Source organism: Sturnira hondurensis, unplaced genomic scaffold (genome assembly GCF_014824575.4).
Source record: "Sturnira hondurensis isolate 20B ecotype Veracruz unplaced genomic scaffold, ASM1482457v3 Scaffold0022988, whole genome shotgun sequence".
NCBI lineage: Eukaryota > Metazoa > Chordata > Mammalia > Chiroptera > Phyllostomidae > Sturnira > Sturnira hondurensis.
This window is the reverse complement of record NW_028095619.1, coordinates 639,047-657,412: the sequence shown is the minus strand read 5'-3', so window position 1 is coordinate 657,412 and position 18,366 is coordinate 639,047. Positions and strand designations below refer to the sequence as shown.

The window sequence follows — 18,366 nt, the reverse complement described above, 5'->3', positions numbered from 1 at the left end:
ATAAATGACATAAAATTTAGTAGCATTTCTTAGGTAGTCAGTATTACCAGGTCCAAAGGCAGGATGTGAGTAAATGAATCAGCCTTGGAATCACATTGTATAAATTCTGAAATGGAGCTATCTAAAATGTACTACGTATATGTATCCCATGTGGGACTATTAATAATATTTAATGAAAAGCATTAGTGGACTAGGAATATTAACCAGGACTTTGATAATAGCTATGAAGCCAAAAGTTACTTAATATTATTACTGTCACACTCTAATTTTAGTAAGACTTGACAGCACCAATTTGTGAAGAGAATGACCTTTACATTGTCATCTCCCCTCCCTGTGACTTGGGATGCACTTGAATAGTAATCCCCAGCTTCCAGGGCCCTAACGATCATTAGCATTTGATCACTGTATCTTTTGCTACTTAGCACACAGAAATGTGGAAATCAGAATGTCATAGAATTCAGAGAAATAATAAGGAAATCACTATATTTAATCTCTTGTGAGCCTCTAAGCGCCAGGCAACTATGAAACACAATGTGCGTTACAGAAGGATCTGCCTGCAGGCAGTTCATGAGTCTTTACTCAGCAAAGAAACATTAACTCCTTCAGAATGATAAAGTATCTTTGTCCTTTTTCTCTACAATATATTATTCAATGCCTCATTCTTGGCAATTTCATTCAACATTAACAAATCTAATGGTAGATGATAGTTTCAGAATTTGGATTTTCTCCTCCAAGCTTTCAAAACAAACGAACTATGACCTTATTTCATAAGTCCAAACTCTTGATCAACAAAGAAGATATTTTCTTCTCACTTCATTTTAAAAATAAAGACTGAATGTATGTTCTTTTTAATTTAAAAAAAAAGAAAGAAACAAAGGCCCCAAACCTTGATCCTGTGAAAAGACTCTACCCAAGATGCACTGTTTGTCTGAGGTCGATGGAAATAATGAGGCTGCTTTATGAGATGGGCAAAAATGAGGGATGACTTTGAATGAAATCTCCAATCTGAGAAACACTCGATCTCCACGCTGTCTGCATAAACTGTCAGCCTTTGCAGCGGCGTCATGTCTGCCACAGGGGAACTGATCAACATCCTGTCACTGAACTTGTATAGAAATAATGCCGATGATATATATGAAGGAAGATGAAAAGCTGAAGCAGAAAATGAAGACATATGTGACAAACTAATTTCCCCTGAGTTCCAACCGTGGGAAGAAGTTGGTCCTTGTGGTTTCTATCTATATCCTGAGTTCCAGGTGCTTGAGTTATATTTTTATTTGTGAAACTAATGGCTTCCCTAACTACAGATGAAATACAAAAAAAGCTTTATAAATAACAGGCTAAAAAAACAATAAAGTGACAGACAGTTAAAGAGATATTGTAATTCCCTACTCCTGGCTGATAGCTCTGTCAAATATTGCCATATATGATAAATGATAATTATATACATATAGTAACTCTATGTATAATGTTCATTATATGTCACATATAATATATAAAATATCTTTTAAATATATTATTTAATAACACTTATTAAAATGATATATTTGTAATATATAATATTGTATATGTATACACACATATATATACAGACATATATGAGTATATATATGTAAATATGTAAAGTTATACATTTTTAGCAAACACACTCTAAATTAATGGGAGTTATATCAGAATATCATGGAGAATTCTCATTTATAGTATTACTTACTTAAAACATAGGAAACACATTAGATTTGACTTCTGGTTATTTTTTAAGTGACAACCAACATCAAGAAATTTTATAGACGAGCCCTGGCTGGTGTAGCTCAGTGGACTGAGCATGGGCCTGTGAACCAAAGAGTCACTGTTTCGATTTCCAGTCAGGGAACATGCCTGGGTTGCAGGCCAGATCCCTAGTAGGGGACACATGACAGGCAACCACACATTGATGTTTCTCTCCCACTCTTTCTCCTTCTCTTTCCCTCTCTCTAAAAATAAATAAAAAAATATTTTTAAAAATTATATTTAAAAAAAATAAATGTTATAGACGAGCCCTGGATGGTATAGCTCAGTGGTAAGCATGGGCCGTGAACCAAAGCGTTGCCAGTTCGATTCCCAGTCAGGGCACGTGCCTGGGTTGCTGGACAGATCCCCAGTGGGGAGAGTGTGAGCGGCAACCGCACATTGATGTCTCTCTCCTCTTTCTCCCTCCCTTCCCTTTTCTCTAAAGATAGATAAATAAAATGAAAAAACAGAAAACTTTAAAACAAAGATTTTAAAGATGAATCATTTTTTCTTAGAGAGTAACCTCATCTCTTAAAAAGTTGAAAATTAAGCTTTTTAGTTTGATACAATACCTTTCATTCATTTTTGCTTTTCTTTCCCTTGTCTTTGGGGCTAAGTTCATAAAATGTTCTCTATGACCAAGGTCCAAGTTTATGTTCTCTTCTATGTAATTTATTGTTATAGGTCTTCGATTTAGGTCTTTGATTTATTTTGAATTAATGTTTGTACATGGGGGCAACCCGTAATCTACAATAGTTTCATTCTTTTGCATGTGGCTTTCCAATTTCCCCAGCACCATTGATTCAAGAGGCTGTCTTTTCTCCAAAAGAAAAGATTGTGTGTTTATGGCTCCTTTGTCAACAATGATTTTCCCATTCACATGTGGTTTTCTATTTGGGCTCTCAATCCCCTTCCGCTGGTCTGTCTGTTTTTCTGCCATACGGTTTTGATTACCATAGGTCTATGGTGTAATTTGAAGTCAGATAGTACGATACCTCTGGCTTTGCTCCTTTTTTTCTGAGGATTGTTTTGTCTACTTGGGGTCTTTTGTGTTTCCATACAAATCTGGTGAGTTTTTGTTCTATTTCATTAAAAAAGGACATTGGAGGGAAAATTGAGACAACTGTAATTAACAATAAAAACGTAAAAGAAAAATAAGTAAAAATAAATTACATTGGAATTTTGATGAGGATTGCATTAAATCTGCATATTACTTTGGGTAACATGGCCATTTTAACAATGTCGATTCTTCCAATGCAAGAGTACAGAATATCTTTCCATTTCATTGTCTTTTTCAATTTTTTAAAGTAATGGTTTGTAATTTTTGGTATATAGGTCCTTCACATCCTTTGCTAAGTTTATTCCAAGGTATTTTATTCTTTTTGTTGCAAATAAAAAAGTAACTGTTTTTCTGAAGTTTCATTGTTAGTATATAGGAAAGCAGTGGATTTTTGCACAATGATTTGGTATCCTGAAACTGTACTGTATTCGTTTATTGTTTCTAATAGTGATGTGGTGGGGTTCTCAGGGTTTTCTACATACAGAATCATGTCATCTGCAAAAAGTGACACTTTTAATTCTTCCTTCCCAATTTGGATGCCTTTTATTTCTTACTCTTGTCTGACTTGTGACTAGGACTTCCAGTATCATGTTGAATGAGTGGTGGCAGTGGACATCCTTGTCTTCTTTCTGAATTTACAGGAAAAGCTTTCAGTTTTTCACTACTAAGTATGATATTGGCTGAGGGTTTGTCATCTATAGCCTTTATTATTTTGAGGTACTTTCATTCTATAACCATTTTATAGAGGGTTTTAATGATAAATAGATGTTACATAATTATGTTATCAAATGTTTTTTCTGTATCTGTTGATAGGATCACATGATTTTTATCATGTCGTGTTAATGTGCTATACTGGGTTGGCCAAAAGGTTCATTTGTTTTTCCCATATGATGGCTCTAATAGTGCTTAGTGGTCTGTAACTTCACTTGAAACAATTTTGTTAGATTGTATTGTGACAGCTGCTGTATCATCACGCATTAAAAGAAACTTATCAAAATTGGTGATTTTTTTGTGTAGCCACTTTTAAATATTGAAGTTGGAAGAAAATATGCAACATTTTCAGCCTATTATGCTTTATCATGTGAAGAAAGGTAAAAACACAACTGAAACACAAAAATGATTTGTGCAGTGTATGGACAAGGTGGTCAAAAGTGGACTACTGTCAAAAGTGTTTGTGAAGATTCATGCTGGAGATGAATCCACCTCTCACTGGACAATGGATGTTCCATGATCAGGTAGAACAGACGCAGTTGATAGCAACCAAATTGAGACATTCGTTGAGAAGAATAGTTATACCAAGTGGGAAATAGCCAACATACTCACAATATCCCAATTAATAGTTATAATGTGTCTTTTAATTTAAGGAAAAAACTAAACCGACTTTTTAGTCAACCCAATACAATGTGCCTTGGAGAAGGCCTCTTTTGATTGAGGTAACAAGGTGTTTTGTTTCATACTTTGATGCGAGGATGTAGCTCTTTTCACAGGTTGGGGAAGTTATAATGAACCATGTGTGTGAATAGACTCTCCATTTCCTTCTCCTTCCCTTCTTCTCATTGTTCTCAAATTGCTCTTCCTGATGGAGGCAGATTTTTCTTGCAGAGCTCCTTCATTTGTTATGCCCAAGTCTCTCTCTTCTTCCCTCTGCATCATTTCTAGATCACTATATTTGGTATCACTAATTCTTTCCTCCATCTGGTCCACTCTATTTCCTATGCTTGCTAGTTCACTGTTTTTGTTTTGTTTTGTTTTTGAGTTCTTCATCTTGAGAATTTCTTATTTTTTTTTCAGTTGGAATCTCTTTGATAAAGTACTCATTTTGTTTGTTGATTTGTTTTCTGAGCTCAGTAAGTTTCCTATCTGTATTTATATATATCTTATTGAGTTTTTTCAGAACTGCAAACAGGAATTCTCTGTCACTTATGTTACACATTTCCATGTCTTTAAGTTTGTTGTCTGGTGATTTTCTTTCATTTTCTTTCTGAGCTATCTTGCTACCTTGGTTATTCCTAGTATTTGGTGGATTCCTTCTCTGCCTAGGCATCTATGTATGAGTGGCCCTTTTTGAGCAGATGACTAGGAAGAGGTCTTTCTGTTATTTTCCAGTAAGTGATACTGAATCACAAGTATTTTACAGCACTGCCGATAGTGTAGCCATGATGTGTGGGGTAGCACGGGCTGTGGGGCTGGGGAACCAGGCAGCCTTCTGAGTAACTTTGTCCTCCTGGTAACGGTGACCTCAGACCTCTGCAGCATCCCCTCCGTGCCTCAATCTGGGACCAGTAAGCACCCTCTGTTCATGGGAAAAAGTGATTCTGTAGTACCAGTCCTTGGGTTTACAGATACTGTAATGTGTTCCACAAACTGAAACCAAGGGTGAACAGAGGTGAGCTCTGGGAGGCCACAAGGTGGCCAGGCTCTGTTGCTTTGTCTTCCTGTCCAGAATGCCACCCGCCAGACAATTGTATTCACACCCTGTGCTGTATCCTTTCTGGGCTCGGCCACAGCTCCTCCTGCCCAGTCCTGCAGGAATGCCTGCCCAATCTCTTTGCTCCTCCTGGTTGCGGGGAGGGCCAGGCGCAACCTGATTCTTCCCCTTTGCTGGCTGAAATCCACCGTGAGATTCTGGCTGCAGGGTTGTGTCTGTGGCTCATTTCAGCTTTTCTTCCCTCTTGCTTGCCCCATCCGGGCCTAGTTGCCCACCTTTACATGTTTTAATGCACAGATCTCTCAGGTGTGTTTGTGTATTGAGCAGGGAATCCGTCACTGAGTTATAGCTGTTCCAATTGTTGAAACTTCAAGGGGAGAAACCCAGGGGATCCTTCATTCCACCATTCCTCTACCGCTCGCTTTATGTTTGGTTATTGTATATAATCTCTTTATAAAATTTATAAGACTTAGAAGATAGCAGGACCTCTTCGTGTATAAATTGACCTCTTTTTAGCTAGAGATTTTCTATATATCTCCCCCTTTTCTCCCTTTGTTGTCAGAACTTTTCATACAAATGTCATACTTCTCTAGTTAGGATAAAGTATGATTTTGCTAGTCTCATCTATTCAACAAAAACAGAACAAATTAGCATTAACTAAGTTTTTATGTTACTCTGCAGGACAGAGGGTCTTTTAAAATTACTCTGGTCGGCCTACTTTTTTTCAAATTGTAACAGTAGATTTTATGGATGAATCAAAACATGTTGCTTTTTGGTAAATCACCTCTCTATCACCCTAGCATGCATACTACTTTCACAACAGGGGCCTTTTGTAAGTCAAAGTTCTTTCCAGTAATATCACCCATGCCACAGCCCTCTGCATGCCCAGGGCTATACGCTTTGTATTCCATGCTTGTTATTTTTAACAAGTAGGCAGAACCGAATTTGTACACAGTGTCCTACAAATGCCCCAGTACTTTAGATGCATCGCATAGTTTGCTTTTGGTTCATCATATGTTCTAAAGCAGAGTGAAGGTTTAGAGCATGTCTGTTCTAAAAACTACTAGGAAACCTGTCTTTTTGTCATTTCCTGGCAATCTCTCAAAGGAACTCAAACAAAAACATATTGTGACAAAGTTAAAAGAATGCTAGTAGGTTTATTTGTTTCATTTGAAGTTAGTAAGCAGCTTCCAAGACAAATAAAAAAAAAATTGGGAAGTTCATAAGCTGCCTAGAGGAAGATATCCCAAAAATTATTTGACTAAAACACTGCCTTTCAAAACAATACCTGTTTCAGGATGGCTGGTTACAGAGATCCTATTTCTAATATCTGATTTTTATTTGGTAAAAGTCTTTGATTTTTACCTGTTAATTTTTACTTTTCAATTCAAGTGTTTTTCTTTAGGCTGTGGTAACCAATGTGGTTGCTACCACCACACGTGATTAAAATTAAGACTAAATACAATTTAAAATTCACTTCCATGGTATAAAAATGGAGTCACTGCAGAAAGTTCTGTTAGAGGGATCATGAGGGAGAGAAGGGGAAGGGTCCAGTCAAGGAACATGTAATAAAGGACACGTGGACAATGGGGGTGGGGACTTACTGTGGATATGGGGGTGGGCAGGGGAGATCAGCAAGGGAGAGACTGGGACAACTATAATTAAACATCAATAAAAAATAAAAATTAGAAAAAAGATAGCATACACTAAGCCTCACATTTTAATAAGGAGCCCAATGTTTTAAAACATCCCCCCAAATGTAGGTCTATGCACTGTGTAGTTATTGCTTACTCTTTCCGATTCAGTCTCTGTGAGAGGTCTGTCTGCTCACATGATGATAGAAGAAACTAAAGGGCACAAAGGTTAAACAGGAGGGGCACCTCTCATTTTGCTAAACAGAAAATTGTGATCAGTATCTGGATGCGTCCTACATATTGGATCCATTTCATGGGATAAAGAGGTATCACTTCATGGGCTTTACTTAAAACCGTTCATTTATAAATAACCTACCACTTCTTTTTCTGGTTTTACTTCTTATACTTGGACACAAGTCTACATTTCAATCCAATTCACTCAAGAGATCTGTAGCTTTCAATTCCTAAAAGTATTTATAAACAAATATTTCTTCACAACAAGTTCGTATTAGCTGAGCAGGTTTCCCTTATTTTATGCCCCCTCCACAAAGCCAAAACCTTTAGGTAGTATCTTATCTATGTGTTCTTTGAATATATTTAACACTGATTGCATGTTAATTGTAATCTGTTAATGAATTGTCAGAAAATATTTATAAAACTTTGAAAATCCCTTGATCATATCTATATTAAATCTACACATTTATCCTTTTATACATTTTGCAGTATCATTCATATGCATTGTACGCTTTTACATAGCCAAATCTGAGTTTTCTATTCTATGTACCTTATGGGTAATTAAATTATTTCAAAGACTATCAAATACTCCATTGAATTTTTCCTCTGTCTTCTGCATTCCAAGAGCCAACTAAAGGCAATATAGGTTCTTCACATCAATTTGAGCTTTTTCACTAAATGCCTTGGCTACCTTATACAGAAATCTATGCTCTGTATTTTCAAAGAATTGGAACAAAATGAAAATATTTAACATTAACAACACATTGGCTGAAATGTACTCTCATTTTGATGACTTGAAATGCTGAAATCTCTTGAGTTGAAAATCATTATGAAAAATATTTATCATTATTGTCTATGTACATGTAAAAATGCTAGTAATGGAAATTTTGTAGTCACTGCTCTCAGAAATGTATCTGGCATATTTTCAATAGGCAAGATAGAGTTTTGTGTCTAAAGTAATCACAGGGAAACACTGATAGGTTTTCGTATTCATTATTGTTTACATTTACTTGTTTAGGTCAAGTTTGTGACAGTCTCTTCCAGACAGGTTAAAAGTAAGATCCTGGATCGGTTACTGATTTGTCAGTAGCAGAGCCGAACAGATTGTCTGACCGCTGTAGGGGACCATTGGAAACACAAAACAGTACGTGATAATGAATATACAGAAAATTAAGATCCAGATTAATAAACCCCAGGCAACTGCATACATTCTATTGATAAAATTTCTGCACTTCTACTTTGCTTAAAGTTTGAAAAATTGAAGTGATGACCCACTCAAAATTTTAAGTACACTAAGACCCTCATTTGTCTTTAAACACAAAATGAGCTATATATAGGGAAGGGTTTTTAAAACGCACCGCAAATAAAGAGTAGTTTTGGACTCCATTTATTCCTATGTCAGCATCGGAGGCCGCCGGGACAGAATAGCGAGAACCTATAATCGAGTTCTCTGGAACTGTTACGTTGATGATCGTCGTTGGGAATGACGGTGCATTGTCATTTATATCTTCTATCACAAAACGTATCTTAAATAGTTTAAATATTTCATCCGGCAAAACGGCCACCTCCACTTCGTAAAAGCAATCAGCGTTATTCACAATCTCAGGGCATAATTCCTCCCGATCAATGTTGACGTTAGTGGTAAAGATGTCTCCAGTATCCTCTTGGATTCGGACCAGCGGTGGTTCCCCAAGCTTGTACACAAGCTTGAAGTTCAAGGGAATCTTTAAGGACACGTTTAGCATTAGCGTCAGGTTGAGGTCTCTCATGAGGTTGCCTATCAGGATATTGTCTGGAAGTTCTTCCTGAATGTAATACTGTTTCATCTGGGCACCAGACTGGAATGTGATGCATATCAGGAGGGCCGCAAATGTATACGTCTGTGACAGGAAGCTCCAATTAGAGTGAACAGCAGCAGTGCTCGTGGTCCTCTCCGTAAGGAACTGACAGAAAGAGAAGTGAGGAAGAGGAAGAGGAAATTAGTAAAGCCCACAATTAAATGTCTGTTAATAATTAAAATCGTTAAACAAAAATATTAGCACAATCAACACTGAAACTGACAGGTTTGTTTTGAATCCAAATATTATCATATGGAAGGTAAACAAAACAAGAACTTATGTGTTCACCATCGATAAAATGTATGAAAATAATGCTGTAATATATCAGTATTGTTAAAGGTAATAAAAACAATTAAAGTATTTAATTCAATGGTTAAGGAAAAGTAAGGGGATATATTACCAATCACAAAAATAAAGTCATTACTTTCTTATGCTATGGACTTCAAATGCAATTTTTCATTTATAATGAAGGTTTTATACAATGTTGGGGGTGTTCTGTTCCGGGCTTCAAAATGTAAAATAGATGTAAATAAAAGAACACAAAGACATGGGACATATGAGGGACTTGTAGATTACAGAAAAGTTCTTTAGCAGAAAACGGTGGTTGATATGACAAGTACCTGAACATAGGAAGAATTATCATGTGAAAAGGGTATTAACTAGCCCAGGCTGGTGTGGCTCAGTGGATTGAGCGCGGACCTGTGAACCACACGATGGCGGTTTGATTCCCAGTCAGGGCGCATGCCTGGGTTGCAGGCCAGTTCCCAGCAGGGGACTCATGAGAGGCAACCATACATTGATATTTCTCTCCTTCTCTCCTTCCCTTCCTCTCTAAAGATAAATCAATAAAATATTTTTTTAAAAAGGGTATTAACTAGATTTTCTTTGAATGAAAGGAAAAGAATAACAATGAATTACAGGGAGCCAACTTTCAAATCAACACAAACAAATGCCTGCTAAAACATTTTGGAATGTTTAACTGCACAGATTTATGATATAGCCGATGACATCCAAACACTCAGTGGGAGCATGGCACCAAATGTTTGGAAGACCTCAGCTCTTAGCATTTCTGTTTATACATGGGAGAAAGTATCCCATGTGCAATGGGTTTTCATATGTACACAATGAAGTAAAAATTACCCTGCTTGACTACAGTTTAAAATTAGAAAGGCATTTGAAGACACTTCACTCACTTAAAACAGAGAGTCAAAAAACAATCTCCCTAGCTGTTTTATTCCCTCTTGCTTATTTTTTAAAGTCACTAATAACTGCTAAATTATTTCTGTTCTCTGTTCTGCTGACAAAATTCAGTAAGAAATATTGATTGTTTGAAATCTGTTTTTTTATTTTCCTTTATTAATTATCAATTCTTATTCTCAACTAGATGTTTTTGATATAGCCTCAATTTTGTATATTAAGTAACCTTTAGAGCTAGTATCATGAAGCATTTAATGTGCTTCTAGATATTATTCATAAACACAACCAAATTTGTGCCACACTGCACTAAATTCTATCAGATGTTACTTTTTATAATTATATGATAGATTAGTGCAGCTTTCAATGTGTTCAGAAGTTTTGAAAGAGCAGCTAAGGAAGTTCTCAATATTTATTTGTAATCAGTAACATTCACAAAATTTTGCTAATGGTTCTAAAAACAGGAATCATGAAATACTATGTCTTGCTATAGATGTTATGTTCCAATTATGTCATACCACTGTATTACCCAAAATAATTTTCTGGCTGTGTAACTATATTATCAGCATTAAAAATATATATGTAGCCCTGAGTGGTGTGGCTCAGTGGATTCAGTGGTGGACTGCAAACCAGAGGGTCACCGGTTCAATTCTCACTCAGGGCACATGCCTGGGTTGCAGGCCAGGTCCCCAGTAGGGAGTGTGTAAGAGGCAACCACACATGGATGTTTCTCTCCCTCTCTATCTCTCTCCCTTCCTGTCTAGAACTAAATAAATATTTTTTAAAATATGCATATAGATAGGTCAGAAAATGTAAAAGTGGAGAAAAAGAAACCTTCCTATTTGCAATCAGTAATACAACAACTAAGATGGTTTAGGTTATGAGGGGAAACAAATGAAATTGAAACACATGACTTTTTACTTATCACTGAATTATGGGCTAAACCACTTTCTTGTGTTGAGTGATCAATGGCATTTATAAAATGTTTCAAGTACAATAGTAAGTAGTGCTAATGCTGAAGGCATTTTCTCTCTTAGTAAACAACACAAAAAGACTACTGCCTGTGATATTTTTAGCATCCTTTGCTCAATGATGAGCACCAGGATTACTTAATATAGAAACCTGAAGATGCAGTCACTAGTGAATTATTGGCCTTATACTCTTTTATGAATGTAAGAATAAAATGTCCCATTTATACTTACTAGGAGTTAAGATTCATACATACACATGTGGACTGCACACTGTGAATCTAGGACATCTGAAAAAACTGAGAGTCTATGAGTGTGAATTTATAAATACCATGCGAACATAAGCAAAATTCAAATGAGGACACTGACAATTGGAATTAAAACTGCCACTATATACTTATATACTTACCCTTAGGTATTACACATTATTACAACTGGCAGAAGAGTACTATGGCGCATTTTTTAAAACACTGCATGCACATTGCAATGTCTCGACACGAGAGGAAGAGTGAAGACAGTGGCCTAATTGCCAGCAGTCCTCATCTCCCTGCTCATTCTGAATCTGTTTCATTCTAACCTTCAGTAATGTCATCACATGAAACATTTTCACGGTGTTATCATTGCCAATTTGTTTGGAGGTTTTAAAAACCAAGACAAATGGAAAACGACCAGACACCACCATTTCTACAACTGAAGTGGATACATATATTGCAAACCCAGAAGCGACAGTGTTGTCACTTATCCAACAAATATTTACTGCAGCAATTTTCATATGCCAGGCACTGCTCTAGGCACTAGACAGTAAACCAGGGAACAAAACAGACAAACAGTGCCTGTCCTCACAGAAGTCAGTTAATATAAACACTCCAAACCGTCTTGTCTTTGGTAAAGATATATAAATACACCAAAATAAAACAAGTTCAACTCGGCCTGTTGGTCTCCATTACTGGATTCCAACCCTTGCATTTGCCAATTGAAAATGTATTGTTATCTTTAAAATGAAAATGGTTTTTCCCTCAAGATGCTGAGTTTAAGCCTTTGAATGACCAATATAGAAATTTAGCTACTAAATAGGACTATAAAGGGTCACTGTTTAGTTTTATAAAAGCATGATAAATTTACCTCTGATATTCAGGGAAAATAATCCCTGAACATTTTCTCTCTCTCATGAACAAATGACAACCTTACTTTTTTTTACACCTTCCCTCCACATCCCACTCCTGAGGTAGCCTCGGGTTAGTTTGTAAATTGATAGGGAAATGCAAGTGGTGTTTTTTACAGTCAATGTCACTGGTTGGGTAGGTGACACTCACCCTCAGAGGATAATTATGATGATAATTATAAAAACAGAAGTAAAAGAACTTTGAAATTGTAAGACATGAAAAGCAAAAGTGCAGGTTCATTTTATAGGCTTTGAAAACTTTAGTTCTAAAAAGGTAACTAGGTAGGGGAATAAAGTCTCTACTATGCAATTCTAGAAAATTCAGACAACAAAAGTGATATGGAAATGGTTTGTCAGAAGAATTCCAACGCATAATTTCCCTGACATACTTGTCACATTTTCCTTCATTAGAGTATTGTTTTCAATTTGTGATATGCTCACGCCACAAATTTAGGTGGTACATGACAAAATCTCTGTTGGCTCCCATCGTGCTAATTCTATCTCTTTAAATGAAAAATGTACCATTAAACCACTACAAGAGAGTCACTTCTTTGTTCAAAGCTGCTTTCACAGGCCAGGAGAATGGGCAGGTAGTTCTTAGGTTGACAGGAAGGGCTGTAGCACTGAAAGAAAAGTAACCACTCTGGAGGAAAACAAAGTGGAGGGACTGACACCTTCAATGCTTTCCCAGGGACTGAACATTATTGCTTCAGGCCTGTTGCCATCCTGTCTGACTGCACTACACACTCTTACCGTTGAAATGTCAAAATGAGAGATTTAATAAGGTACTTTGATTCCATAAAACTGGTATTTTTATTGAATTCAATTCCACAATGGACACATGGATTGCATTTTATTTTGTGTGGGTCTAATTTATTTTTTATGGGCCTAATTTTTCACCTTTGGATCTAACTTCCCCAAGAAGTAGACTCCATCAGTGTTGCCTCCTACTCTAAAATGTTTATATTTTGATTTGAAACACTAGCAAGATAGTTTGTAATATGGTTTAAAGGTTATTTAAGCAAGAATCACATTCTACATTGCAAAATGCTCATCCATCATTATATATTTTTATCATGTTGGGGTGAATTTAATGTTGATTATTTCAATATCTATTAATTATTCTAATAAATTTGGTTTTTAAATATCATATTATCATAATGAATAAACCCTAGATTCACAAAAGGTAAAAGAATAATTTCCATTTTATGTAGCATTTTAATTGCTGTAAGTGATTTTAATCAGTCATTTCATTTAAACTGCATAACAACTACCATATTGTGCCATGTATAATGTGTGCCCATGTTTTTGGCCCAAGTTTTCAGGAAAAAATCTTTTAAATATTTAATTCAATTGCTTATTTATTTATATTTAGAAACAGAACCAATTATCATATACCAAGGTATCATTTTGCATAGATATTGAAATTACTTGGTAGATTTACACTTTTAACACATAAGCATAAATAATTTAAAAACGTTCATATAGATGCAGAATTAGTACTACCCATGTATAATGCACATCTTTATTTTTCCCATAAAAATTTCAGCAAAAATGTGCACATTATACAAGGCAAAATATGTGTGCTACATATGAGTATCTCTGAGCAATTATACTACATTTTTATATTAAATAGGCATTAATTTCATACCCTATAAATCCTCCAGATGATGTTTTCAGAAAGTGAACAAATGGTGTGAATTTGTGACTTCACTGGGAATTTGTTAAATAACTTATTTTCATTCTGAGAAATATAAGGATAATTTATTATTTTTATTCTTGTTTTCATGAGTTAATCAACATTGAAAATAGGTGATGACCGAGTATAATTTTCACTTTTGTCAGCTGCTAATTTATCAAAATCATGATGGAATAAGCAAATAAAATATTTATGTTATGGTGGTTGGAAACAAATCATATTGATTGACTGTTGGGAACTATCCTGCCTGGTTTCAGGAGCTGTAACCCCACTGACAGGCAAAAAGGCCCCATGTCTAGGGGACCTTGGGACCATAAGCCACCAAGGAGACAAAGCTTATCCTCCTGGCAGGGGTGCCACCTCTGCCTCCTTTACTTCATTTCAGGTTGGCCCCTGCGGGATGGCTGGATAGTCAATGAAGGGTAAGACTCCTTAAGGGAGGAACAACTTAAAACAGACACAGTCACAAAGGGTCGCTCAGGGAAGGACTTAGGGGAAGGAAAAGGGGTAATGGAACTTCACCCCTCGGCTCTGTCATAGCCCGAGTCCTCATTCTATTTGTAAAAAGTCTTCTAATCTCTTGGCTGCTTGCATCCCCCACCTGACTCAGCCTGTTACAATGTTGGAGGTAGGTACAGCCCTGTGCTGGAATGGGTGGTTCCCTGGGGGAGATCAGGCATGAGAAAGAATGCATAAAATCCTGTAAAACATGCTTTGCTAATACCCTCAATTTAAATATTAAGGGTTTAAGCATGAAATCAGTTTGCTTCCCCAGGTTTTATAGCCCTTTGACGTTGCTCTATCTATCTGACCCTGCCTCAGAATAAGCCCTTATAGTTCTTTGAATGTTATCTATTGTTTGGTCATCATTGCCTGACAATGATTGATGAGCTTTATGTATATGCCCTGCATTCCTATGCAAATTAAACCCAATATAAGCCCATTGATAATGAGGCTTGAGGCCCATCTCCTCTGAGAGATCGGTCACTTTTCCTCCCCAAGCAGATCACGTCTTGGTAGACTTATCCTCATCCATAGGGGCCTGGGGAAGCTCTGCAGGATGGAGACCCCCCCCACAACTGACTGTATGAAGACTGAATTGAGGTAAGATATTAGTTATTGGAAAAGAAATAGTATCTACCAACTTAGAGTTCCAAGGGACAGGTGATTTTCACCCTTCATAACATGGCTTTGGGGTGATGGAAACCCACAATCAGTAGCTACACATCATAGATGACTAAGCAAAAATGATGTAGCAAGTTTTTAAAAGCCAATTTGCTACTTGGTTTATCAACTGCTTACTAACAGGTGCTTCAGACAAAAGATTCATCAGAAAATCACTCCTTTGAATTCTTATTCTTTTACACATATTTTAATATTATTCCTGTGATTTTCACTTTGTGTCACTTCAAAAACAAACTGGATGGCAAATTAAAAATGACTCCAGTGAATGTATGGATAGAAAAACATCTGATCCATAAATGAGACGTATGCAAGCCACCTTTTGATAAATTTAATTTAGGATAGAAACATAATTATGCAAAATTCTGGCTTTAAAAATTGAATTAGCACTCATAGCGAAATACCACTCCTCATCTGTTCTTAATCTGTACAATAAATTCATCTGCTGAGTTCAGCTCTCAAGGAGTTGCATCTATAGCAGATGCAATTCAAATGTATTTACAAACAGGTCATACAAAGACAAACGATGCATCTTGTATTTGTACTATTTTTACTTTCTAGTTCTTCTAAGTTAATACATAAAAAATATTTTGTGGATTGAGCAATATCCCTCAAACCTGTGAGTTATTTCAACTTTGTCCTAAATCAGTTTAATTCTGATCAGTTCATTCTAATTAACACTAAGCGTTCAAACTGCAATTTGGGCATTCAGAAACACCTTGCTGCATTGGAGAAATCCTCAATGGAGAGAACTTCTGTTGGGTACTGTTTCAACATTACTGGTACATTTAGTGTACAACATGAACAGCAAAAAAGATTTTTAAGTGTAAAAACCTATATAATACCTGAAGATTTACCTCTTTAAAAGTTAAGTGTAAACTTCATCTTCCATAAAATGTTTTAAATTAAAATAATAGTACAGATCTATACTATTTTATCTTGTAGTTCTCTATTCTGAATGTAAACTAATTATTTCAAATATTTACCGAAAGTTTGCATGGATACTGTGCCAAATACATAGTAAGTGTTTAAGAAATGTTTATTAGATCTTTGGGTTTATAATTATTTTGTTTCCAATTCCTTTTTTGAAGATCACAGTAATACAAGAGCCAGCAGAGACTCCAACAATCAACAGATGCATTATAGAACATAATAATAATAATATAATAATAGAGGTTATAATAATAACCTTTTTCTTATGAGTCGACTTTAAGCACAGTCTCCTCTTGTAGGTACTTTCATTACAAATTACAATTTTTCAAACTAAAACTTCAGTCATCTTTCAATTAATTCTAACTTTGTATCTTTTCAAAATGTACAGATTCCTCTTACTTGAAATTATTTTTATTTTTATCCTTTCAAAAGTTTAGAACTTGATAACATTTTCAAGAAGAATATATTCAAAGAACCTTTATCTGTAGAAATTAGGACTACTTTTGAAATGCTTAAATTGACCAATTTATCCCTCTGACTAAATAGAAAACATTGACTCACTGGATGATTTTAATTAACCTTTGAATTTTTTTAAAAACAAGTATACATTAGGGAGAGTGGGGAGTTAGTTTAGTTGGTTGAGACCAACACATCTCACAAAACCAAGCGATTTTTTAAATATAATTTCCAACTAATATGTGTCATCATGATTTTGCATTGAAAATGATAAAAATTCCACTTTTCTAACGTTGATCACTTTAAGGAAAAAAAAGACAATTAAAACCATTATTGCTGACAATGACAACATTTCACCTACAAATATTTCCTCTCATTCAGCTGCTAATTTTCAAGAGGAACTCTTAAAGTGAGTCATAAGCATGGCTCATCCATCGCTTTTTTATCAGGAGAAATGGTTTGTGGAAACGCTTTTTAAAAAGATATTATTTATTTTTACACAGAAGGGAAGGGAGGGAGAAAGATAGACAATAAAACATCAAAGTGTGGTTGCCTCAACCACGCCCCCTACTGGAGACCTGGCCCACAACCCATGTGCCCTGACTGGGAATCAAACTGGGGACCCTTTGATTTGCAGGCCACTGCTCAATCCACTGAGCCACACCAGCTAGGGCTGGAAATGCTTTTTTAAAAAACAAGATATTCCAAAATATATTATTTATCCAACCATTATTTTTTTTCAGTTTTAATGGAATATATCTATTCTTTCTGATTTAAAAAAATAAACATTTTGTGAAACATTGTATGCAACCAAACCAAACAAATGAAAACAAACAAAAAAAACTGAAATGTATTACCTATTAAAATCTATAGAATTTCAACAATGAAGCCTAGCATCTGAAGTCCTTCATCGCTTGCACTCAACATATGTCTTTCCCATTAAATTATCACCCATGACCTCCCTTCCTCAGCCAGGCCATTCCTATCCTCTGTGTATCCAAGGTCATCATCTACTTCTGGGCATTTCACTGCTAGGTTCTTCAAAAAAAACTCTCACAGGTTAACATCTGAGGGAGAATATCTACATAAGCATAAGAATAAGGGTGAATCTAAGTGCTTAAGGGGCTTGTAGTAAAAATATGGTAACTATGAAGAAGGCAGCCAGCACAGTTTGGGAGGAATGTTTTTTTAAACTTGGGATTTTACCCCCTTTACTCTTTACTACCCCTGCCCCCTTCCCAGTGGTAACTGCTGAACTGCTGTACAATTGTCTGTGTCTATTAGTTTTTCTTGTTGGTTCATTTGTTGCATTCAGTTTCATATCCCACATATGAGTGAAGTAATATAGTTCTTGACGTTTGTGTCTCACTTATTTCACTTAGGATGATATTCTTAGGATCTATCGATGTTGTCACAAATGTCAGTATTTCATCCTTTTTATGGCTGAGTAGTGTTCCATTATGTATAGGGACCACATCTTCTTTAGCTCATCATTTACTCAAGGACATTTTGTTGAAAGCAAGCTTGGTACAAACAACAGGACATTAAAGTGTTGAAGGTCAATAAAAAGAAGATTAAACCAACAGGTCAATGATTAAACTACAAACTGTCTTCTTCACAGTAGTTTGTGAACTCAAGCTGTTTGTAAATGAGGAGCAGAGGATATGAAAGTGGCTGGAAAAAACTTAAAAGAATATGGGTAAGAGACAAAATAAAATGGGACCACATCAAACAAAAAATGTTGTTACGCAGCAAAGGAAATCATCAACAAATGGAAAAGACAACCCACTGAATGGGTTGAACATATTCAC

At 35.8% G+C, this 18,366-nt stretch overlaps 1 protein-coding gene across 1 annotated transcript in view; it reads right to left on the bottom strand.

Annotated features, from left to right (window-relative positions):
* PCDH11X (protocadherin 11 X-linked) overlaps positions 1–18,366 on the bottom strand; it is a 408,939-nt gene that overhangs the window by 368,078 nt on the left and 22,495 nt on the right. Inside the window, exon 3 of the mRNA XM_037037357.1 lies at positions 8,482–9,066. Within this exon, the coding sequence (XP_036893252.1) occupies positions 8,482–9,066 (585 nt within the window). The remainder of the gene's footprint in view (positions 1–8,481; positions 9,067–18,366) is intronic.